The 25,757-nt window shown below is 34.0% G+C and overlaps 5 protein-coding genes and 1 pseudogene across 5 annotated transcripts; 5 read left to right on the top strand and 1 right to left on the bottom strand.

The window, feature by feature from the left end:
* Positions 1-872: 872 nt before the first annotated feature.
* LOC122606778 (RING-H2 finger protein ATL16-like) lies at positions 873-2,032 on the bottom strand. The gene has a single exon (XM_043779635.1). It carries the CDS (start codon positions 1,984-1,986, stop codon positions 1,045-1,047), a length of 942 nt encoding a protein of 313 aa, XP_043635570.1. The 5' UTR covers positions 1,987-2,032; the 3' UTR covers positions 873-1,044.
* Positions 2,033-7,453: 5,421 nt separating this feature from the next.
* On the top strand, positions 7,454-8,844 carry LOC122606485 (hyoscyamine 6-dioxygenase-like). The gene is made up of 4 exons (XM_043779334.1): positions 7,454-7,645; positions 7,731-7,981; positions 8,065-8,377; positions 8,590-8,844. The coding sequence occupies exons 1-4, from the start codon at positions 7,454-7,456 to the stop codon at positions 8,842-8,844; spliced, it is 1,011 nt and encodes a 336-aa protein (XP_043635269.1).
* Positions 8,845-9,777: 933 nt separating this feature from the next.
* On the top strand, positions 9,778-11,153 carry LOC122606581 (hyoscyamine 6-dioxygenase-like). Its single transcript, XM_043779421.1, has 4 exons — positions 9,778-9,969; positions 10,056-10,309; positions 10,408-10,720; positions 10,896-11,153. Exons 1-4 carry the CDS (start codon positions 9,778-9,780, stop codon positions 11,151-11,153), a joined length of 1,017 nt encoding a protein of 338 aa, XP_043635356.1.
* Positions 11,154-15,273: 4,120 nt separating this feature from the next.
* On the top strand, positions 15,274-20,139 carry LOC122609382 (probable indole-3-pyruvate monooxygenase YUCCA10). The gene is made up of 5 exons (XM_043782429.1): positions 15,274-15,894; positions 17,840-18,073; positions 18,388-18,516; positions 19,195-19,364; positions 19,875-20,139. The coding sequence occupies exons 1-5, from the start codon at positions 15,274-15,276 to the stop codon at positions 20,137-20,139; spliced, it is 1,419 nt and encodes a 472-aa protein (XP_043638364.1).
* A 159-nt stretch (positions 20,140-20,298) lies between these two features.
* LOC122609381 lies at positions 20,299-21,809 on the top strand (annotated as a pseudogene).
* Positions 21,810-23,931: 2,122 nt separating this feature from the next.
* Positions 23,932-25,284, top strand: LOC122606472 (hyoscyamine 6-dioxygenase-like). Its single transcript, XM_043779323.1, has 4 exons — positions 23,932-24,125; positions 24,210-24,469; positions 24,553-24,865; positions 24,955-25,284. The coding sequence occupies exons 1-4, from the start codon at positions 23,934-23,936 to the stop codon at positions 25,213-25,215; spliced, it is 1,026 nt and encodes a 341-aa protein (XP_043635258.1). The 5' UTR covers positions 23,932-23,933; the 3' UTR covers positions 25,216-25,284.
* Positions 25,285-25,757: the final 473 nt, after the last annotated feature.

The raw sequence follows: 25,757 nt of genomic DNA, 5'->3' as shown, positions 1-25,757 counted from the left end.
TGTTGAAATGGGTTGTTTTACAGGGTCGAAGTTTTTATGTCCATTTTTTTTTTCCAACTAGTTATTGTCTATGATTACAAAACGTATGCTGTTACACTAACTTATATTATAAAAGCATATTGGACGACTTTTATCATTTTTTTTTTTTGGCTAAGTATGATTTATTTTAAGTTTATTTAGTGATCAAATCTAACCCCATTGACCCATTAATATGTTGAGATTGTAATGTGCAAGTCAGAAGTCAACATTACCTATTACAAGTTGAAGGATTATCCTAAACTGAATTTATTCCTTGAAAATTATGAACTTTACCCAACATAAGAAGAAAATATTATCCGAACTACAACCCAAAATGCAGTATAAGTCGAACTTCAGTTGTAATCAGACACTACTCATTTAATATGTGCAGACACGTATATGGTTCCAAATGGGGTCAAAAGAACACATGATATCGTTCATACACTAGCCGATTTATGATAGTTCAGACACCGGCCCTCATTAACACACAGACAGTATCTAGGTATGTTTGGTAATACCAATAGACTTGTCTAATATTAAGTAGTTAGAAAGTTCTATACAAGATTTTGCATGGAGTTGGTGTTATCTGTGTTTATAAGTAAAAGAAACTTGAAAGACCAGCAACCCCCGTTAAACATTCATGATCAATAATACTTGCAGATTACTCAAAGTATGCCCAGAGACCACCTTAATCATATCTCAAAAGCATTAGCATAGCCTTTTTCTAATAAAAGTAGTACATCCTATACCAAAATTGTGATGGGCCCCTCCCTCACTCAAGAACATTGAAGAAGATAGAATACAATGATGTTCATTCATGAAAGTATATCCAAGCCAAAGTGATATCAGCAATCATTCCTACACCCATGCCAACATTTAATCTATGACCAAAATCTAACTCTGTGTGTAATCTTGTGTGTCAATGTTTTACAGTGTTATCTTTGCTAGCTAGTACAAGCCAAAAAAAGAGAAAATGAACGAAAGTAGAAAGAAAGCATGACTAGTCTATACGCAAACATACTAAAATTAGATTGGAAGAATGGCGTTTCTTGATCCACGATTATTTCCAAATGAGAAAAAATGTCGTCTTGTTCTGCCACTTATACTTCCTTCTTCGATGTTCCTGATTTCTTGGTGTCTCTCGTTGTTTTGTATGATTTCTTGAACTGATAAGTAAACATGGTGTTCAATAGCTGAATCCATTGAGAAAGATCTTCGAATTGGTTGGATTGAAAATTGATCATCTTTATTCCTAATATCAATATTTTCATCCCCCATTATTGAAACATGATGAGCTTTTCTTGATTTTAGCCTCTTTCCATTAATCTTTCTTGGAGAATGACCTCTAGACTGCTGCGATCTTGACTCGTTTCCCTCTTCACCTAACTCGATTACCAAAAAGTCTTGATTGCTTGTCGTTGGGCTCATTTGAGGATCTTGAGGTGAAGAAGTTGGTGCGATTATCTGATCTTTAGGATACCTTGTTGTACCCGAAATACTTAATCTGCAAAGAGGGCAATTTGCATTATTCTGAAGCCAAACGTCGATACAATCTAAATGAAATCCGTGGTGGCAACTAGGAAGAACGCGTAATGTATCCATTTCTTTAAAATCATTCAAGCAAACAACACATTCATATAAACTTCTCTTTTCACCTTCACTTTTTGTATATTGCCAAATGGGAATCTCACGAATTACTAATTCGTCTAGCCCTTTAAACCGCCATGGAGGAGTTGAGTAAGCAGATGACAACAGTTCAGGTGTCGTCCGTTCCCTTGACATAGAAAACCGTCTCAACGGGTTCACTTGTTGCCAGTTAAAGCATCCTCGAGTCACGAAAAAGTAGTAACTTACAAGCAAAAAAGCCGTTGCAACGATACATAGCGCTGCAATGGCTAAGATTGGGAATGATGTATCAGATTGGTATGTTGGCTTATGTTGAATCTTGATTGAATCATGATAATCCATTTGATATATAAATGACAGAAATTGAGTTTTGCAAGATTTTCAAGTTGTTGAGGGTGTGGAAGAAATGAAAAAGAAATAGGTCATGTGTTTATGTGGGTATGAAGTGAAAAAAAAGTCAACTATGATTAAGAAAAGAAATGGAAGTACAAGAAGCAATAAATGAGTGGGGATGTAATTTTAAGGAACACATGGTTGCTTCAATGGAGATCGCAAAACATGGAGGGGTTTGACTATGTGACATTGTGCTATATATATAGGAGGTTGACAATGAGAGTTGCAAAGAAAAAATATAGACAGAGGACCAAAGAATGGGTCTATTAATTATTTACCATATTGACATATCAATTTTAAAATGTTTAATTATAAAAGAAAATTCAAGAGCTAATGATGGCTAGTCTATCCGGTTAGAAGCACTGGTTTTACTCAAACTCTTAAGTTCGATTTTTAAGGATGACAATTCTTGAATGCTAGTAACGGTTTATAGTTAATATCTCATTGTCTAAAATACGCATAAGGCTTTATCATTATACGGTGAGGTTTTTCTGTACCAACTGAGTTTAAAAAAAAAAAATCAAAAAGATGTATCATTAAAACATTTATGAGAATCTGTAAATTTTAGTTTCATTGTGGATAATATGTTAATATCAAAATTATAGGCGGAGTTCATCCGAGGGGAGTGGATGTTTGATTTCATCCAACTAACACAATTTTTTAAATAAAAAATTAAAATTTAAAAGTCAAATTAATGTTGATCTTTTTTATTGGTACTTTCCGGTCAAACAACTGGTCCTTTAGAATGTTAAAATATATTTTAGACCCGTGTCTAACACTGGATACGGGTTTACGATATTATCAATATTAAATGTTCATACATTTAATTCATAAAAGCTTATAATTTTGAACGTATACAGTTCTAAGTTTTATACGGAGTACTTTGCAAGTTGTAGTACAATAATCAAATGTTCGTCACTGTCATTATTAGCTGAGACATATTGATGGAATTGTTTGTCGTAGTCATTCCACAAGGCATATGATACAATACTTTCTTTATTATAGAATTTTTGAAACCAGTTGTACTCATAATTTGATATTATTATTAAAGATAATTAGGAATTAAAATATAAACAGACTTATGATCCTGTACTTGACATTCAAGTATATGTATTTGATCATGATGCGGACTCATAACACGAATAAGTTTACTTTCAATCACATGTCCTATGATAATTAGATAACAATTATGATTATTTTCATACTCTTTGATAACAATTAGGATTCTTTGAGTGACAATTGAAACTTTAGAAAATTAAATATAATTAGCTTTTGTAACTTTTTAAAAAAATCTCCTCAAGTTGATGCTAAAAGTAAATATAAATTAAGTTTTGAGGGCTAAAAAGTATAAATTATTGATGGAAAACACAAAAGTGTAAATTAATGAGATTTTTTCTACAAATTAATATAAGTACTAATATAATGATATATTTGAATAATGATTATTAGAGTTTTTAATTTGTAGCCAATCTAAATGATGACATAAGCAAGAGTCAATTTGATGAAATTGAGCGATTTGATTGGTTAATAAGTCATTAGTTCAACTGTCTTATAATATATATTAAGATATTAAGATCATGGCTTTACCATTATAAATGTATATATCTTTGTGGTTATTTGATTTTAAAAAAAATAAAAACATAAAAAAAATTAAATAAAAAGGTATGTGATGTTTTTCTTAAAAAACTCAAGCTAAAAATATTAAAGGTTATGATGATTAGATTAAAGTTTGATCATGAACAATCCAAAACTCCGATGCCATTTTGATGTTACATAAGTACATCATTAACATAGAAGCTCATGCAAACACGTTATGTTTCCACGCTACAGGCCCATTACTAAACAAATCACTAATTATATTTAATTTGGTTAATTTTGAAAATTCAAATACTAATATTTAAGGCTTGGAATACGTGCAATTGCAGTGTAGATTTCATTTTAACAAAATAGATTAGTATTTGACTTTACAAGTTTAAATTAATTTAGGCATATCATATATCTGAGATCTATATATTGTCTTATTATTTATTCAATGAAATTGTTTTGTTAAGGAAATGGAGAAAGTCGGTGCAAACACACCACGTTCTAATGAAATTTTTAAATAAGTTTAATATTGAGTGGGTTAGATTAGCGACTCCTTAAATTAATGATCATTAAGGACATGTAACTTACGTGGTGGCAGTGGTCGCCGTCGCCGGAGGATCATGGTGATGATCGGAGATGATGGTGGTGGTGTTGGTGATAGTGGTTCTATAAGTTACACATGTGTAAGTTGTACTTACTAACTTACACATGTGTAAGTCATGGTAACGGTGGTCGCCATTGCCGGAGGATTACGGGTGGTTGTCGGAGACGATGGTGGTGGTGGTGGTGGTGGTCAGAGATGGTGAAAAAAGAATGATTGAGAAGTGTCTCTAATGGTCCCTAAAATAAGGAGTCCTTAATTTAATTTTTCCCGTTTAATATATATATATATAATATCATTTTTTGGATACATAATAATTTGTTTTATTAAAAATAGAAATTAATTAAATCACTATGTTTTTCTCTACTGTTTTAACAAAACTAATGGTAGTGTATTCGTCCACCAGCCTTGCACTTTAATAAGAAGGATGAACTGAACTGGATTAATTGGCAGGGTACTGAGGGCAAGTTTTCAACAACTTCTGGTCTGGTGCTCTCATTCGATCCCTAGACATGCGTTTACTATGTGGCTTATTTTAAAGAGTAAGTTAAAAACTCAGGATCGCTTGAAACCTTTGAAAGTGGGAGGTGCAACAGATCTGAATCTTATGTGTTGCACGTTGTGCAAACATAGTCCGGATTCCCATAACCATTTATTTTTTGAATGTCTCTTCTCTAAACAGGTGTGGACGCAAGTCAAGGCTATGGCTAGTATGTCCCAAGTCTCGCATTACTGGAATGATATTGTTACGAGTCTCATTCTTATATCCAAGAAAAACAACATCAAAAGTGTGATAGGAAGATTGCTTGTAGCAGCTATGGCGTATGTCATATGACAAGAGAGAAATCGGTGCCTGTTTTCTAATTTAGAGTGAAGTGCTGATCAAGTAAAGAAAATCATCTTGAAGATGGTTTGTCTCAAACTGGCATCATGTTCCTTCAAGAAGACTGCCAATGATGTGTACCTATTAAAAGCTTGGAAGATTTCAGAGTCAATGATGATGTAGCTTTTGTTTTGTTTTAATTCTTCTTGTATTACGGCCGTAGTAGCATAAGATTATGAATTTGAATGTGTTGTTTGGCTAAGTTACTTGTAAAAACATATGCAGCCTGCTGCATATGAATTAATGTGGCACTCTGTCACGTTACTTGTACTTATACGTTTTTTGGGTGTTATAAAATTCACAGGGATAATCTTTACCCAAAAAAAACTAATGGTAGGGTAAACTTGGATCTCTTGTCCTGCAAGACATAAGAATAAAACCTTTCCTTTGTCTTGAGTCGAAAACGTTAATCATTTATCCAACCTTGTTGGTTATTTTTTATTTTTATAAGAAAATCTGGATGAATATATATATGTATATATATATCATTATTTCCATTTGTATTTGAAAAGAAAGGTCTTCTTTTTTCCATTTAGCTTTGGGTAAGTATTTTGAAATGTACTTCACGTCAAAGTCAAAGTCAAGTATGCATCAAATTATATATTTAGCCAACCCAGTTAAACCGATCGAACGAGTTCAGCCATTTTGGAGCAGGAGCACCAAACTACTTCAACTAAAAAACAACTTGACAAAGAGAACCTACCAATGTTCAAATTACTTGAAGTAAAATAGAAACTTACAATTTTTGCGATATTTTAATTGAGAGTTTGTCACCCGTTAGATGAATGGCCTGAAGTACCTACGAACTATCGGTAAAATTTACATACCCCGGATAACAAGCTTGAAATTCATGTAGACATGGCACATGCCAAATTAGGTTTGTCAAGTCAAAATGGGTGGGTGCCAGTGAAATCAGTAATGTATAAACAAATGCTTTTCGGTACACGAAACACATTTCTCCAATTTAGTATATCTATCTTTCTATTAAACATTTATCTATTAATTACTACACTACAAAAAGAAAAGTTCTTTTAATATGACACTAATAATCTAAGTTTTCAGATTAAGAAATTAAATGATTTAGTAGGTTGTATACGTTAACAATAAATGTTGGACGGACTACTTTCTAGTGCTTCCAGTAAAGCTAAACTTTCAGATTTACTTATTAATAATAAATATAACCAAATGATTCATTTACAAGTAATTGGGTCGAAATGGGCTAATAAATATAACCAAATGATTCATTTACAAGATTAAGGTGAATGTTTCTGGGTTTTTTGTTTTGAAGAGATGTTGTTGCAAAGTACTCTTTGGAAGTGAGAAAGTTGTCATTAAGAATGTTGGAGCAAGCTAATTCGTGAAGGACTAGGACTTGAACCTGGATATTTTGCAGATCCCAATCTGATAACTGTACGTGCTTTTACAAGGACACGTTTATGGGCTTGAAGTTGTCAAAAACGGGCAGTGGCTTGGTGTTGCGCCACTGCCTCATGCTTTTGTGGTTAACACATTGGTCACCAACTACAGGTGACTATATTACTACCACCATATATATCTAATATATTTAAGTAGTCATGTTTTTGCCCATAAAAGGTAAATCTCAACTATAAAGTTGTGTTTGTAGATAATTAGTAACGGTAAGTCAAAAAAGCGCAGAACATAGAGCAGTGACAAACTCAAGGGAAGCTCGTACAACAGTTGTAAGTTTCATCAATGCTTGTCCCGACGCTATTAAAGAACCAAGCTAAATTTACGAGTAATACTAGTGTACCTATGTATCGATCTATCAAGTTTAAAGATATTTTTAAGTTCTATGAAGAGAAGAAGGGAGATACTGAAGCATTGATGGAGGTTTACAAGATAATACATTAAAGTATTATTATTATTGATATGTTTAACTCATATGGATATGTCCTGTTATTACATGAATGAATAATGCTTGTATTTTTCAAAATCAACTAATTAATGAAAATGTCGTAATCTTATTAGATAGATGGTAGATACCTTTTCAATGTTCAAATCATTATATTTTATTTTGCCCATAAAAAACAAAGAAGTATAGACTAGTTTGATCATCACAAAGGTTATCACCGGTTTCCCCAAACTTGTCGTGTTTCACATAGTATATCACCAAATCCGCTGTGAAATATCATAGGTTTTAACTTAACTTTCTTGGCTTCTTCTTCATTAAAATCCAAAACTCTTTCACCTTCATAGCCGATCGCATCTATTGACCAACTGATTATTGATTTTGTATTGGGCTTTAGCTTGAAAAAGACGGCTTTTGATGCTATAAACTACCGTTTGCAAACCTTCTTTAAATAGATACGAGTAGATTGAGGTTGACCATGGCTCTACTCGTTTCTAGCTGGTCTAATGGAGTTCAATCCGTACCTAAAGATTATGTAATGCCACCAGAAAAAAGAGCTGGTGATTTCATTAAAATTAGCAAGGAGATTCCAGTAATCAATCTTCAAAATGATCGGTCTGAGGTCGTCCAACAAATTTTAAAAGCTTGTCAAGAATTTGGTTTGTTTCAGGTCATTTTCAAAGTGCTCAGTCCATGTTCACGTACTTAAATAATACGTTAGTCATTTGTTATATACTTTTGATGGTTGATAACAGGTGATCAATCATGGAGTTTCTGATGATATGATGGCGGATATAATGGTCTTGTATAATGAATTTTTCAACATGCCCGTTGAGGACAAATTAGGCGTATATGCGGAGAAATCTGGTAAGGGGTGTACCCTTTACACAAGCGGTTTGGATTATGCGAAAGAGAAAGTTCATTACTGGAAAGACACACTAAAGCATGGGTGTCATCCATTAGAGGAACACACGCCATCTTGGCCAGATAAACCAACAAGATATAGGTAAAGTGTGGTAGGATTCTAACTGCAGATCATTCTTTCATACTCATAGGTTGGGTAACAATACAAGTTCATTTTACTTTCAGGGAGGAGGTCGGAAGGTATTCAATTGAAGTGCGAAAAATGGGGTTCAAGATTTTAGATTTGATTGGGGAAGGACTCGGGCTTAGCAAGGGACACTTTCAAGAACTAGGCCATGACCAAGCGATGGTAAATAACTATTACCCATTGTGCCCGGACCCAAGTTTAGCCATGGGCATTGGTAGCCACACTGATCCTAACCTCATAACTTTCCTTCAACAAGACCAATATGGGCTACAATTACAAAAGGATGGAAAATGGTTAGGAATTGAACCAATTCCAAATGCTTTCGTGGTCAACCTTGGTTACCAACTCCAGGTATTATACGTGTGGATATTTTATTTTCTAAAATAAAGGTAATGAAACTATTGGGTTCAGTTCTTATCAATTTCAACTCTGAGTGACCATTTTATTTAAATATAAAAATGAGTACTCCTGGTTTGGCCAGTCTGAGGTAAAATACGTCACTTTAACCGGCCAACCATTGACATGATATCCATCTCCTGCTGATTTTTTGTTTTTACATGTAGATTATAAGCAATGGAAAGTTGAGAAGTGCACAACATCGTGTGGTAACAAACTCAACAGCTGCTCGGACATCAATTGGAACATTTTTTGGTCCAGGTCAAAATTATCCAGCTTTAATAGAGCCTGCAAAAGAGCTGGTTACATCTAGCAGTCCCCAAATGTTTAAATCATATCTACTCAAAGAGTTCATGGCAGACTACTTTGCCTGCATTCAAAGACCTGGTTCTGGAACAGTGTTGGATTCTTACCGGCTCTAAACCACAGTACTTGTTTGATATCCTTGTATAAATAGTAATAATAAGCCGTTAGAGCATAGGACTTGAAATCAATTCAGCAATCTTATCACCAGCAGGTTGTTCTATCTTGTGATGGAAGCACCACAATGAAATTTATGTGGTAATATACATCTTTGATATCTTATTAATAATATTTGGTTTTGAGTTCAAAGGTGATTACATTTTTTTGCATTGTGCAGTTTACCTATGAATTGAAAGTTATATCGTTTTGGGTATATATATGCAGTGAAGTAGGTGAATGTTATCAAAAGGTTAGGCAACCCGTTGAAAAAAATAATTTTAATAATAAAGCGATAAATTTAGCTATGAGCACGCTCATTCTATACATAAACGTATTGCGCCACAAGAAAGAAAATTCCTGACTCCTTCCTTATATTTGTGTAACATGTTCCAATGATTAGAACTTTCTTTTATTCATTTCCCTACCTAAGATTATAAGCTTTCTATCTTGACACGGTTTCCAAAATACTAATATCGAACTTAAATGCATTTCAATAAATAATATGGGTCAGTTATCCATTTGGAATAAATTATGACAGGATAAAATTACACCAAAGGACGAATCCAGTTAGCCCAGATGAGCATAAAAAGTTTGCATCTATTCGAAATAGAGTTTAAGAATTAAGTTTTCACTTGATAAATTCGCTCTGATATATCATAGTTTTAACCGTGAAACATAGTAAAAGATGATGGAAATCTTTTAACTTATACTGCTTGGCTTCTTCTTCTTCATTAAAATCCAAAATTGTTTCACCTTCATAGCCGATCGCATCTCTTGACCAATTGATTTATAATTTTGACATGGGCTTTAGCTTGAAAATGACTAGATTTGATGCTATAAATTTCTGTTCACAAACCTACTTTAGATACAAGTAGATTGATTTGAGGTTGACCATGTCTCTTCTAGTTTCTAGCTGGTCTAATGGAGTTCAATCCGTACCTAAAGACTATGTGATGCCACCAGAAAAGAGAGCTGGTGATTTCGTTAACATTTGTAAGGAGATTCCAGTGATCAATCTTCAAAATGATCGGTCTGAGATAGTCCAACAAATTCTAAAAGCTTGTCAAGAATTCGGTTTGTTTCAGGTCTTTTTCAAAGTGCTCAGCCCATGTTCACATATATAAATAATATGTAAGTCATTCGTTATATATATCTTGATGATCCATAACAGGTGATCAATCATGGAGTTTCTGATGATATGATGGCGGATATGATGGTTTTGTATACTGAATTTTTTAACCTGCCGGTTGAGGATAAATTAGTCGTATATGCGGAGAAATATGGTGGTCAGGATTGCGCTCTTTACACAAGTGGTTTGGATTTTGCAAAAGAGGAAGTTCACTACTGGAAAGACACGCTAAAGCATGGGTGTCATCCATTAGAGAATCACACACCATCTTGGCCAGATAAACCAACAAGATATAGGTGACCATTTTAAGGATTAGCGGCATAGCTTGTTGCTCATCTGTCATTTAATTCCATGTAATATGTTGTATTGAAATACAAGTTTGTTTCACTTTCAGGGACGAGGTCGGTAGGTATTCAATTGAAGTGCGAAAAATGGCATTCCAGATTTTAGATTTGATTGGGGAAGGACTCGGGCTTAACAAGGGGCACTTTGAAGAAGTGAGCTGTGAACAAGCAATGGTAAATAACTATTACCCATTGTGCCCTGACCCAAGTTTAGCCATGGGCATTGGCAGCCACACTGATCCAAATCTGATAACTTTCCTTCAACAAGACCAATATGGGCTACAATTACAAAAGGATGGAAAATGGTTAGGAATTGAACCAATTCCAAATGCTTTTGTGGTCAACCTTGGTTACCAACTCCAGGTATAATATGTATGGATATTAAAAAAAAAAAAGGTAAAGTAGTGAAACTATTGGATTCAGTTCTTATCAATTTCAACTCTCTTTTTGGTCTATTTGCGGTAAATGATGTCACTTAAACGGGCCAACAATTATAATGATATCCATATCCTGCTGATTATCTTGTTTTTTCATGTAGATTATAAGCAACGGAAAGTTGAAAAGTGCGCAACATCGTGTGGTAACAAACTCAAAAGCTGCTAGAACATCAATTGGAACATTCTTTGGTCCAAGTCTAAGTCTTAATCCGACTGTGATAGGGCCTGCAAAAGAGCTGGTTACATCTACCAGTCCTCAAATGTTTAAATCATATTTATATGAAGAGTTCATGGTAGACTACCTTGTCTCTGTTCGCATACCTGGTTCAGGAACAGTGTTAGATTCTTACCGGCTTTAAACCAAAACACTCGTTTCGTATCCTTGTATAATAATAATAGTACTATTTGAATATAATCCGGCAGTCGTATCGCCAACAGGTTATCGTTTCCTGTGATGGAAGTACTGTGATGTAACTTATGTGACAATATACATGCTTGATATATAATATGTTACTAATAATAATGTGGTTTTAAATTCAAAGATACTTACATTATTTTGCATTTAATCTAAGTAAGAAAAACATGTTCTGAGGTTTCAATGGCATCATTGGCTTATAAAACAAACATTTCTTTGGAGACCCGTAATCAACAAGGAAGCATATAATAAACATATATACATTTAAGTAATTTATCTGGTCCAGTTTAAGTAATTTTAGATGGAATATGGGAGCACAAAACTCTTTGCAGGAAGTAATTCAAGAGATTGCAGGGCTAAAAGGCAACAATAATATTGGAATAGTGGTGAATAAACTCATTCTTTGCAATATGGCAGGAATGAGGAGGTTCTTTGCAATATTATAAAGGAAAGTGTTAGGAATATACTTCTTTCACTCAAAGTAAGGAAGACAAAGAATGTGATCAGCATTGGTGCACAATGGAAGTTGAAATGGGTTAATTCATGGTTTGTGGCTGCCTGATGGAGATGGGTATTTGCATGCATTGGATTTTTCTTGCATAATTTGAGATTTCTTTGATTGTCTGGTATGGTATCTGGTTGTATTTTCGAGTTTGAATAGGTCTGGATGTATACTTGAAGACAGTAGAGATGGTTGTCTAGTATTAGTTCTGAGTGTGTATTTTCAGTTTGTTTGTGACTTGAGTATGTTCAAGTTACTCTGTTCTTTATTGTTCATATTTTTGAATATTAATAAAATTCGCCCGTTTAAATTAAAAAATATATACATTTAAATAGTATGTTATTTATTAGTTTGGTTCAATTTATATAGACCTCAATATTATGCCATGTTACACAATACATACATATATACATACACATTTATATATATCCCAAAAGACATTAACTTCTCTATCACAGGCCGGCTGGAACATGACTACCGGTGTTAAGCAAACCACTGTGATCATAGTTGGGGCTGGCCCTTCGGGCCTAGCCACCGCGGCATGCCTTCACAAACTCGATATTCCATACATAATACTTGAAAGAGAAGATTGTATAGCTTCATTGTTCAACAAAAGATCATACAATAGGCTTCATGTTAAATATATACTAACAAGCTAGGTAAACAAGTCATATTCATAAAACTTGCTGATATAAGATGGGTAGACTCGGTGACCATAAGCTGGTTTTTAAAATTGTCCACACAAAAGCCAAATATTTTTGATAGTCCATATGCTAGTCAAATTCATTAGACAGGCAAATATTTTTTAACATAGTCAAATACTTGATGAAGGGAACATAGAGGAAAGTTGCTGAGGCCAAGTTGCATCTTCCAAGGGAAAGCTGCTTTCTGCATTATTAAAAATGGAAATTATATATGAATATAACGTGATTAAACGAAAACAAACAAGACAAGAAATATGATATGTATATATATAAAGGGTATTACGACAACTGAAAGCAACAATCATGGGTAAGATTTTGCACAGATTTTGTTTAAAACAATAATGCCCTTTTATGGGGTTAGAATACTGCAATCAAGATGCAATGGTGTTTCATACATGTTTTCTTCTTTTAAACATACCAACTATATATATGTATGCGCTGACATATAAAGTTGCATGCTATTAACATATGCATGGTAAGGATAACTAGTCTCCCAAGCAACACATACATACAAAAAGAATTGAACCATCTTAATTACATGTGAAAATAATGTGCATATTATTACAAACTAGAATGGGCAAATGCAAATGTTCAGGGGCAAGAAGGGGTTTGACAATATCATATGAAAAACAAATAACTTGAACTAAAATCTAATGTCTCTGTAAGCTAAGAAAAAGACCCTTCAAAATTGACCTAGATGGAATCTTTCAGTCCTTTGAAGTACTTCTCTAAAATGTATATGAAATCCAGAACCTTGTTCCACAGTAAGAGTAAAAATCAAAACCTTACTCATTTTCATTAAACAGAAGTTTTAATTAAAGTATATGACTCACAAACACGATGCCGCTCTGGTTTAATGTGATTTTGCACAATCTTTGACCCTCAAAATCTTGTAGAGACATCTGTACTAACAACCAAGCTATGTGTATAAGAATATAAAAAAGTCAAACGGGTATGAAATAAAGTATTTTTAGATACTAAAAGCCCAAGATTACAGGTCGGGTATGGACTAAAGCAATGTGGTTTCTGGGTTCCTTAATTTTTCCCCTGTCTTTGACACTATCATAAACCCTAACCCAAACACCACTAATACAATAATACCCAACTAAAACATCAGATTAAAATTACAAAACATGCAACAAGAAAGTGAAAAAAACTGTTTCTTCAGTATTAACCTACTAAAATGTATGTAACCAAATAAGTAATTTGGAGAAAAAAAGTAGCAGCAAGTAAGTTGGCCATAAAGACAGAATATGCAGAGTCACATACTTGGAAATTGCTTCCAGTGATGCTTCAGTCACTGCAACATCCTTGTTTTTGGCCACCACCTATATACAGAGAAAAGATACATTAGCATTAGTGAATGTAGCTTGTAATCGTTTGGATTGAACGGGTAAAACTACTTACAGGGGCGTTTATCCGGGCCCTTGTCTTTGGTATCATCTTTGTCATCACCTAACATTAGTTATGTGCAAAGAAAGAGAGAAAGAATGAGATATAGCATATACCATTACACTACGGAATCTTGTAACATTAGGAGGAGTAAAAATTAGGAACTTACTAGTGCGTTTGACAGGCAGCACGGTGGTTTGGTGTTTGACGAGAGAAGGATCCTGATCCTCGTCTTTGGTATCATCTTTCATTTGATCACCTAACGTATATTTATTCGTTATTATGGTACGAAGAAAGAAAGAAAAGAAAAGAAAAGATACATTACAACTGTTAATTAACGAATCTTGTAATCATTAGAAGGCAGGGTTGAATGGGTAAAATTAAATGTACTTAACAAAAAAAACTAGCTAGATGAACTTACGTAGGTATTTTAGACCTTCTGCTATGCTACAAATCTTGGTAGCAGTTGTACCATCCTCCTGCTTGACTGGAAGTACCATGTAAGTGGAGCCAAGGCCAGGCGGGCGATCCATCTCATCATCCGAATCATTATCCATCTCATAGTGATCGAGACGGAGGTAATGGAAGTTCTCCGTCATGGGTTCGTCCGCATATTGGTTCAAAACCTCCCAAAGTGGACCTGATGAAGGAATAGAAGAAGCTAGGTTGTCCAAGGAGATTTATTTTAAAGTTTTGGAAATCTAACCTCCTCCTCAGCATCTGAATGGTACACTTTCTTCCAATTTCCCTTCCAATTCTTAAAATCAGAACGCAACTTCTTTTCTTCTTCAGGCATTGCGTGTGACCCTATATTGAAAAAGAAAATGGAGGAAAGTTGTTATTTTATAACAAGATTGATTCAAAACCATAATAATAATAATCCGATCAAAACCCTCCTAATAAATTAATTACAAGCGTTGAGAAATACTATATATAAACAAGGACTCGGGCTTAACAAGAGGAACTTTGAAGAAGTGAGCCGAGATGGTAAATAACTTTCCTTGTGCCCTGGCCCAAGTTTAGCCATGGGCATTGGCAGCCCAAATCTCATAACTTTCCTTGAACAAGACCAATATGGGCTACAATTACTAAAAAGGATGGAAAAAATGGTTAGGAATTTGAACCAATTCCAAATGCTTTCGTGGTCAACCTTGGTTACCAACTCCAGGTATTATATGTATGGATATTAAAAAAAATAAAAATAAGTAGTGAAACTATTGGATTAAGTTAAACAAGTGTTCTGAGGTTTCAATGACATCATTGGCTAATTAAACAAACATTTCTTTGGAGACCCGTAATCAACAAGGAAGCATCTAATAATAAAAATATATCATTTAAATAGTATGTTATTTATTAGTTTGGTTCAATATATATAGACTTCACTATTATGCCAAGTTACACAAATACATACACATTTATATATATCCCAAAATACATTAACTTCTCTATCACGGGCCAGCTGGAGCATGACTACCGGTGTTAAGCAAACCACTGTGATCATAGTTGGGGCTGGCCCTTCGGGCCTAGCCACCGCGGCATGCCTTCACAAAGATATTCCATACATAATACTTGAAAGAGAAGATTGTATAGCTTCATTGTTCAACAAAAAATCTTACAATAGGCTTCATTTTAACGTAGCCAAAAAATTCTGTCAGCTTCCTCATTTTCCTTATCCTTCAAATTATCCTACATATGTTGCACTAACCGACTTCTTGAAATACTTTGATGACTATGCGGCCCATTTCAAGATTGACCCGGAATTTTGCAACTTTGTAAAGTTTGCGAAATATAATGAAGACAGGAAAATATGGGAAGTAGAAGCAAAGGCGGCTAATGATGACGTTGTATGGCGTTATGAAGGGAGGTTTTTGGTTGTTGCCACAGGAGAATTTGGTGATGCGTTTATACCAAAAGTTGATGGGTTGAGTGAGTTTAAAGGTGAGGTTATTCATTCAACCGAGTTTAAATCCGGTAAGGGGTATGAGAATAAGAAGATTTTGGTCGTTGGAGCCGGTAATTCGGGCATGGAAATTGCACTTGATCTATCTAACCATGGTGCAAGAACATCCATTGTTGTTCGAAGTCCGGTAAGCTAGTACTACTTTATACATAAGTTTCTTCATTATATACATGTTTTGCAACAAGAATTCTATATGGCCTTTATAGTATTTAATAAAAAGGAACCGATCTGTACACCATCTGATTTTGACAACACACCATCAGTCATGCTTTAGTATTTGACAAAAGTATTTGACATGAAAGTATAGTTTTGGTAACAACAAAATAAATACAGATCATCGACAGTCCAACCGGTCCACAACCGACCGTATATCCATAATATGCATGTAGTTGTGGTATCTCTACTACATTATAGGGTAAATTACACAAAAAGGTATCCAAGTTTGTTAGTTTTTAAAGTTAAGGTATTTAACTTTTTTTTTATCAATAAAAGGTATCCATGTTTGTTAATTTTTAAATTTAAGGTATTCAAATTTTTTTTATATCAATAAAAGGTATTCATCTTTTCAAAACATAAAATTAAAACTTTTTCTTGACATTTTTTAACCGCGAATTTCGTTAACTTTTCGTACATGGAGGGACCACTAGGTAGTTCAAAACTATTCTTATCCGAACCTATAAATCGATCTGATTTTACTCTAAAACCCAAATATCTGAAGTCTTAAATATCCAAATATCAAATATTCAACTTCTTGGATTCAGATTCGGATAATGAAATCCATAATCTGAAAATTTAGACATATGAATTTACAAATCTTCGGGAACTACCGTTTTTTTTATCCACCGACATAACATGAATAAATAAATCGTCAACAAAAAATAAAATAAGATATCTAAAGGTTAAAATTTATAGAGTCGAAATTTTTGAAATTTCGGTACTGAAAATTAAAATATTCCAAAAATTGAATGTTTGAGGTTTTGAACATCCTAGTGGTCCTTCCATGTACGAAAAGTTAATGAAAACGGCGTTAAAAAATGTCATGAAAAAATTTTAGTTTTAAATTTTGAAAAGTTGAATACCTTTTATTGATAAAAAAAAAGTAAATACCTTAAATTTAAAAATTAACAAACTTGGATACCTTTTATTGATCAAAAACAAGTTGAATACCTTGAATTTAAAAACTAACAAACTTGGATACATTTTTGTGCAATTTACCCTACATTATAAAGCATTTGTTCCATCAAATTTTTCAATTTTACACAAGTGAAAACCCCAAAATGTCTCTATCATTTATTCATAATACTCCAATAATAAATCTCAACCACTCATTTTTTTCTCTCCCCTCAAATCTCAACCACTCATTTTTCTCTCTCCTCCATAAATTTCTCTAATTCATTGAAAATCTTTAATCTCAAAAACCGTAAAGCGATGAATTATAAAAATTATATGGGTGTTCTTAAAATTTCATACTCTTTCATTAGAGATATTAGAGATGTCATCCGATATACTTTCAACGAATTTAAAAATCCGAGGCTGGAACCCGTACGGATAAGGCATTTGGCTATCACACTCTATGACATATCACAACCTATGACCTATTACCGTACTATCTTACCGACGCAACGTACAGATACTTATTCTCGTCATAGTATCACTACAAGAGAAATTGCATTTAGCGACGCCTAATGTCGTCGCCAAACACCCAAAATGTCGTCGCAAAATTTAATTCGAAATTAAAATGAAAATATGGTTAGCGACGCCGTTAGCGACGACATTGGCGACGACATTTTAAGATTTGACTTTCAAAGTCTTTTGGCCGATTGTTTTGTCGTTTTGTGGGATTTGGCGACGAGATTTTTGGCGTCGCGAATTTTTTGGTCGCCAAAAGTGGTATTTTTTGTAGTGAATGAAAATCAATATCAATGATTTTCAGATGATAATATAAATTTATAATTATATATATATATATATGCATTATGTTTCATGTTGCATTAAATTATACATTGATGATGACTGTTTTTTAGTACTAATACATTGATGATGACTTAGCTTACGTTTGTTATTAAATATAGGTTCATGTAATACCAAGATGGTCAGTAGGTCTTGCATTAGGGTTACTAAAGTTTATACCACTCAATTGGGTAGACTCACTTTTGGTGATGGTTAGCAAGGTCCTGTATGGAGATCTAACCAAATTTGGGCTCGAAAGGCCAAACGAAGGACCGTTTTTCTTGAAAACAAGAGATGGCAAGTTGGCCATTATTGACGTGGGTACAATTGAAAAGATCAAGTCTGGCGAGATTCAGGTCCAAATTGGATTTTTAACCTTAACTAGTAACGTACTATATGTGTTTGTTAGATGGGTTTTCGAACTCGTTCCTCTAGTAAATATTAGTATGCAATCATCAAACTTGGTGTTTTTTAAAATGTATACATAATCATAATTAAACTTAAAAGTTAAAAAAAAAATTTCTGGAAAGTTGAAGTTAATTATACAAAACTAACATATGCCTTTCTGCTCTTCAAAAAAAACTAGCATATGTTATTTAGAGGACAGGACGCCAGAGAACTCTAAATAAATATATAAAAAGTTGAGACAAGGTTTTAAAAATGGACGCAGGTTTTGCCAGCATTACAAAGTATAAAAGGAAAGGAAAACGAAGTTGTTTTTCGGGACGGAAAATGTTATCAGTTTGACGCGATTATTTTTGCTACCGGGTTTAAACGATCAACTCATATGTGGCTTCAGGTAACAATTTCATGTTGATGAGTGGACAGTATCAAAACTATTAAGAAGACGGGTCCCGATCCCCCAGAATCTTTGAATTGATAGTGTAAAATCTATTAGAGGTTACACAAAAATTTTCTTACACTACTGGCTCCTCGAAAAAATTTCGGGTTCTGTTATTGTGAGTGGATCGAACTTATTGAAAAGAATCTGATGCACAAGTAGTCATATTTGTAATGTTACTTTGACCTAGTTAAACTAACATTAAAAGGTCATTGCCAAAAAGAACAATATATTAAGTGTCTTAACTTGAGAAAAAGTCATGAAATAGTTTGCATTTAGAATGCTGACCATCTCAAATTCTCAATCACATCACTATTGATGACGTATATTGCTTAAGTTGGTTGAAGTTTAATAAACAAAAATTCTTCTTACTAAATACAGGAAAAGATTCCCTTAAGTACCCAACGTAAATTAGATAAATCTTGACCTTTGATTTAAAACTAAAGTTTGATTAAACCTTGGTTTTAAATTAAAGGTCGAAATTGTTCTAACATGACCGTTATTTATAATTTGAAGGGATCTCCACCTACAAAAATATCTTATCCATAAACAAAAGAAAAAAAAAATGAAAAAGAAAAAGTTTTACTGGAGAAGAATATATAATTGATTATTATATTTATTTATGCAAATATGCAGGGAGGTGACAGTCTTTTGGACGAAGATGGGATACCAAAGCCAAAATTTCCAAACCATTGGAAAGATGGAGAAAATGGGCTTTATTGTGCTGGGTTAGGAAGAAGAGGCATATATGGGGCTGCCAGTGATGCCCAAAATATAGCTGACCACATTTCCAATTTAATCTCAAAGTAATTAAAATCACCTCACCAAAGTTTGGTCAATTAAATGTTAATACGAAACTTTATAATTAGTGAAAATCAAACTTTCTGAATGTTATTCTCTGTTGGAAAACTATATATATGTTGTCATTGTTTATGCAATTTCTTGTATAAGAAACAGATTTAAAGTTGCCCGTAAGGTGTTTGATCAGTTGCGCAGGAGAACCTCCATAGCCTATTCTGCTTTTGTTTTTTTCCCGGTTGTGTGAAAAAAAAATGGAAATTTTTGTACCATATATGTTTATAGAGACTACAAAATAATCGCGAGTCCTGGCTTGTGGTCTACAAGCACATTGTACATATACGTACAAAGTCATTTTTGTGTACCAATGATTTAGCAAGCAGCACCAAGTAACAACAATCTTTTTCGAGAGCTTATTTGTATGATTTGGATACAAAAATTACAAGTGTTTTTCGTTCAAGAATAGAGAACCATCCACTTGTTTTTCGGACCAAGTACTGTGTTTGATGCCATCACAGTTGGGTTCAAGACATATATGGCTCTCAGATCTTGGCTACAAATGGGTCATCAACTGGCCGCTCAAGTTATGAAAATAAGCCAAGTGAGTCACAATTGGTTTTAAGGTATTGGTTTTGGCATATACTTCTTAGCAAGAATGCAACAAAGTCCGGTTTGGACAACCGATTAATCGAGTTCGTCAGGTTTGGTTTTAAGGACTTCACCTTAGGTTGGCAGGGAATAGATTCTATTCGACAGTTGACGTTAAAAAAAATACTAATGTGAGTGATAAAAACAATTAAATATGTCGCCATGTGAGAATTAAAGCTTTTAAAATATGATACAAAGGAAAAACGATGTAATACAATAATTAAAACAAATCTCCAATATAATACTAATATACAGTTGCAGTAATCACCTCATGAATCTTGCATATCAAAGATTATGGAGACTCTAGTTTCAACCTGGTCCAAAAATGTTCAAATCTTGCCAGAAAACTATGTTTCTCCGGTTGGTGAAAGACCAGGTTCAGTCGAGATTCCATTATGCGTGCGAAAATATTCCAATCATTGATCTTTCTATAGATCATAATCAAATAGTTCAAGAAATGCTTTACGCTTGTCAAAATTTTGGTTTCTTTCAGGTTAATTTGATCTTCATTTGTTATATCCATTAATAATTTTTTAGATAGTATAAAAATGTTCAATATATGATTTATGTATATAACCAGGTGATAAATCATGGAGTTTCTAAAGAGTTAATTGATGACACCATGAAAGTGATGAAAGATTTCTTTAATTGAGATGCCGGCTGAGGAGAAAGCAAATGTATATTCGACGGATCGTAGTAAAAGTTGTAGACTTAATTTACACTAGCAGTGGTTCCTATGCTACCGAAAACTTCATTTCTGGAGAGACCATCTACAACAGTACCCTTGTCATCCCCTAGACCATTATGTTCACTTATGGCCCGAAAATCCTACCAACTATCGGTATATATATATATATATAAGATATATATATATATAAGACTAAAATAAATATATATTATGGCTTCCTTTAGCTTGAATGTTAATATTCTTGCCTTGTTTCTGTTTTCCAATAGGTGTTGTAGGAAAATACACGGGTGAAGTGAGAAATTCATCGTTGAGAATGTTGGAGCTAATTTGTGAGGGTTTAGGACTCGAGCCTGGATATTTTAATAAAGATCTAACCAGGGATCAAATGTTGGTCATCAATCACTACCCTCCATGCAAGGATCCTGACTTAACGCTAGGATTACCTAAGCACGCTGATTCAAATATCATAACCGTGCTTTCACAAGGAAACGTTTATGGAGTTCAAGTTTTAAGGGATGGACAGTGGCTCGGTGCTGAGCCACTGCCTCATGCTTTTGTTGTTAACATTGGTCATCAGAGGCGGTACCAAGAAAAAATTTCAAAGAGGACAAACTTAGAAAACTTATGAAAAATAAATCTAAAAGGGGGCAAAATGTTAAAAACCTATAGAAAATTTTTAAAATTTTATAAAAAATAAAAAATTAAAGACAATTTAAATTTGGAGGGGGCATTGGACCCCCTTGCCCCCCTTTAGTACCGCCCCTGTTGGTCACCAATTACAGGTGCTCAATATATATATATATTTGGCTCAAAAATGTTACCAGTTTCGACTTGTAAAAGAAAATGAATTATATATGATTGTGAGTTTTGGTAAATTGTAGATAATTAGCAATGGGAAGCTGAGAAGTGCGGAACATAGAGCAGTGAAAAACTCAAAGGAATTGAAGCTCGAACAACGATTGTGAGTTTTATCCATCCTGGTCCTGAAACCGTTGTAGAACCTGCAAAGGTCATGATTGAAACGGCGGGTTTCCCTCTTTATCGACCCTTCAGGTTTAAGGATTTTCTTGAGTTGTATCAAGAGAAGAAGGGAGATGTTTTTAAGATCAAACGTTAACCATGCATGCATTGTATTTCTATCTATAAATGATTTTTTTTTTCTCTTTTTTGAATGGCATCTGTAAAATGTTTATGAAATCTTTATATTGTAATGATCAAGCTTCAATTTAGCAAACTCGTAACACTCCATTTGCTTTTCAATTTTATCTCAAGTGACAGTTTATTGTCTATTTTGAAGATTTATTTTGTATATATTGATCATAATTTTGATAATTCGTTATTTTTAACATCCCTGTATCTGAGAATCGTAAATGGACAGAAAAATTCTTCTTATATGACCTGACATATTGATTTGCTGGTATCTTGTTCAATTTTAATTAGCATTTCCAAATTAAAAAGATCTTGATGATCATGTTTTTTACTTTTATATATATAACTAGAACGATGCTCACGCGGGGTGAAGCATTTTATTATTCTTCTGGAATTAGTTAGTCACGTCGGTCAACGGTTGATGGCTTCATCACTTTTTAACTTTGATTAGAGAGACTGTTTATATTTTACCTCTCTCATACCCACTTTTGCAGGGATTATTGGGTATTAATGTTGGGTCATCGTCGTCTTACAAAAATACAATATGATATTTTGTGACTTAAAGTGGCATAATGAAATTTTCCCTTTATAATTACTGGATAACATACTCATTCTTGGTGTGAATTATGCACATTCACCATTTTCGCTCTTAAAACATCGCCTTCCACGGCCCCTGCCTCTAGCCACTTCGGGAGGGTTGTAACATCATGGAGATGAATCTCATGAGGGTCTAATTGGTTGACCGGTAAGATAAAGACCACCTTGACAAAACTAATCAACAAAATTGTGTTGTCGTCCTTGAAGATTTCTTGAACGACATTTCTTGACTAGAGTTAAGACCATGACATAATTTCATCCGAATTTTGAGGTTAGGAAATTGTGATCACGTGTCCCGACCCATTTGTCACACACCGGACACATTTAAGAATGAATATTAATGCTCGGAGAAACCAGTTTGAGTAAAAAAATGCCTGCAAGATGTTTGATAATTTGCGTAGGAGAACCTCCATTGCCTACTTTCCTTTCGTTTTTGATGTGTTCCCAATTGTTTAAAAGAAGTGGAAAATTTTATGTATCATATATGTCTATAGAGGCTACAAAATAATTGCGAGACTTGGCTTATATTATATACATGATGTGTCTACAAATAGCCCTAAGAATAAGACAACGACATATTGGGTGGCGATGAATGGTAAAGATTAAGAGAAAGAAAACCCATGATATATGTGTGAAACATCTAACCCATTAGGCATTTCCCAAACAAAATCATCTTTGCGAGCATAGCAGGTAACAACTGTCCTTTTTGGCGAGATTAGTTGTATATTATTTGGAAATACAAGAATGACGTTTGTTTTTCATTCAAGAAAAGAGAACGATCCACTTGTTTTTCGGTCAAGTTCTTGTTCGTGTTAGAATACTACGATTTGCTTTTTCGTTTCAAGTTGGTGGCTGCAACAAATCTACTGCCTTGATGCTATCACAGTTGTTCAAGTTATGGCTCTCAGAGGTAATATCGGTTTTCATTTTCTTTCTTTCTCCGTCTAAAATATAATTGATTTTTTTATTAGATCTTAGTATATTTTAATGGAATTCATCAAATTTTCCAACAAATTCATTTCTCTGAATTTTTTTTAATTTTGTAACTCATTTCATTTTAGTAAATTCTTCCCTACCAAACATTTAGCAACTTAAGATCAATTATCAGTATAATCTCAAATTTAGGACATTTTTTTATGTTCGTTGGTACTCTAGTCCCTGTCAAAATACTGTCATAAAAATAGTATAAATCTAGCAAGCCAACCACCAAGTGATTAGTGACTGTAAATCTGTACCTACTACAACCACTCATCATAAAAAAATCATGATTAATCTAAAAAGTACTCAAAAATAATAAAACTATAGAGTAATCACCACTTTAATCTTGCTATTTAGATTCTTAAACATAAGAGCTTTTCCCTTGAATTGTATCGCTCCTTCATTAAAATCCAAACTTTCAACTACGTTATGTTGCATCACTTGCCCCTCTAGCTATTTTTTAACTTTGAACTCGTCTCGATTGGTCTCCAGTCTATCTAGTTGATTGAGGCTAACCATGGCTCGGCTCGTCTCTAGCTGGTCTAAAGGAGTTCATTCCATTCCTAAAGATTACATAGTGCCGCCAGAAAGAAGGTGTGGCGATTTTGTGGCAGTTTGCAAGGATATTCCTGTGATTGATCTTCAAAAACAACGGCCCGAGAGTGTCCAACAAATTCTAAAAGCTTGTCAAGAATTTGGTGTGTTTCAGGTATTTAATTTCTAGCCCCGTGTTCTTAGTTTTAACTGATGTCTAGCTAGTTGGTTCTAAGAATCTTCTTGATCATTCGATCAGGTGGTTAATCATGGACTGACAGACAAGATGATGGCAGACATGAGGGTCTTGTACGATGAATTCTTTAACATGCCGGTTGAGGAAAAGTTGGATGTTTACTCGGATAAACCTGGTGAGTGTGTACTTTCCACGACTACGAGTACGAGTACTTCCCATTACGCAAAAGAGCATGTTCTTTCATGGAGAGATACATTGATTCACCCGTGTCTTCCTTTGGAAAAATACGCATCATCCTGGCCCAATAAACCAGTCAGATATAGGTAATTCAAGACTTTATCTAGCAGGAAGGTCATTCTGCCACTTACATTGCATATTGATATAGGTTTTGATTATATGTATTTAGGAAAGAGGTGGGGAGATATGCAGCTGAAATGCGGAAATTGGGATTCAAGATTTTGAATTTGATAGGGGAAGGACTCGAACTTGACATAGATTACTTCAAAGACGTTAGTCAGAAACAGACAATGGTGATTAACCATTATCCATTATGTCCCGACCCAAGTTTAGCTATGGGTGCAGATGCTCACACTGACCCTAACGTCATAACCATCCTTCAACAAGACCAATATGGGCTACAAGTACTAAAGGATGGGAAATGGATTGGTGTTGAACCCATTTCCAATGCTTTTGTGGTCAACCTTGGTTACCAATTACAGGTACAAGTTGCTTTTAATTAGCAGATCTTTTGGTCAATTCAAAAGTCAAACATTATTATAACCAAGGCTTTTACTGTTAATCAATATAGGTGATAAGTAATGGGAAGCTGAAAAGTGTTGAGCATCGTGCGGTCTTGAACTCAACTGCTGCTCGCACATCCATAAGCACATTTTTTAGTCCAGGATCAGATCTTCCAATTGTCATCGAACCTGCAAAAGAGCTGGTTACACTGAGCAGCCCCCAGATGTTCAAATCGTATCAGTTCAGTGAGTTTCAAGCCAATTATTTAGCCTACATGAGCAAACCAGTGCCTCGTAATGGAACGCCATTAGATCCCTACCGGCTCTAACCCAATATTTTAGTTTTAAAACTACGTATAATAGCTTATAATAAGACTTCAAAGAATTTCTTTAATTTGCAACCGAAATTGCTCCAACCTATTGGTACCTTTTTAATGTTAATGTTCAAGAGTGATATCTTAAAATCATCTTTGGTAAAGGTTATAGCATTTTAATGACCTTATTAGGAGTTTGACTTCTTAAAGTAACTTTAGGTTGATAATCGACAACATGTAAAAAGATTGTACATTTTAATATTAAAACCCTACCCCTGAATTTTATGTTAAGTGTACAACTAATTAATGCAGCTTAACGAAAGCCCTTTAGGAGTTTAGAGCTTCGTTTAGCAATACAAAAAAAAAAATACAGTAATACATTTTAGTTTGGTTTTATTTGAAGGAAAATGATAAATGCTAAGCTACATTTAACATGAATAAAAAAATTTTTACCTTCCATATCAAAATATAACTCTTAAGATTTTGTTTAATAAAACCATTATTTTAAAATAAAACCTGGTCCAATCCATGGGTTTACGTCCACTTTAGGTTCTCGG

The sequence above is a fragment of the Erigeron canadensis genome, chromosome 7 (assembly GCF_010389155.1).
Source record: "Erigeron canadensis isolate Cc75 chromosome 7, C_canadensis_v1, whole genome shotgun sequence".
Lineage (NCBI taxonomy): Eukaryota > Viridiplantae > Streptophyta > Magnoliopsida > Asterales > Asteraceae > Erigeron > Erigeron canadensis.
The sequence above is the reverse complement of the archived record's forward strand: the minus strand, read 5'-3'. Positions and strand labels throughout refer to the sequence as shown.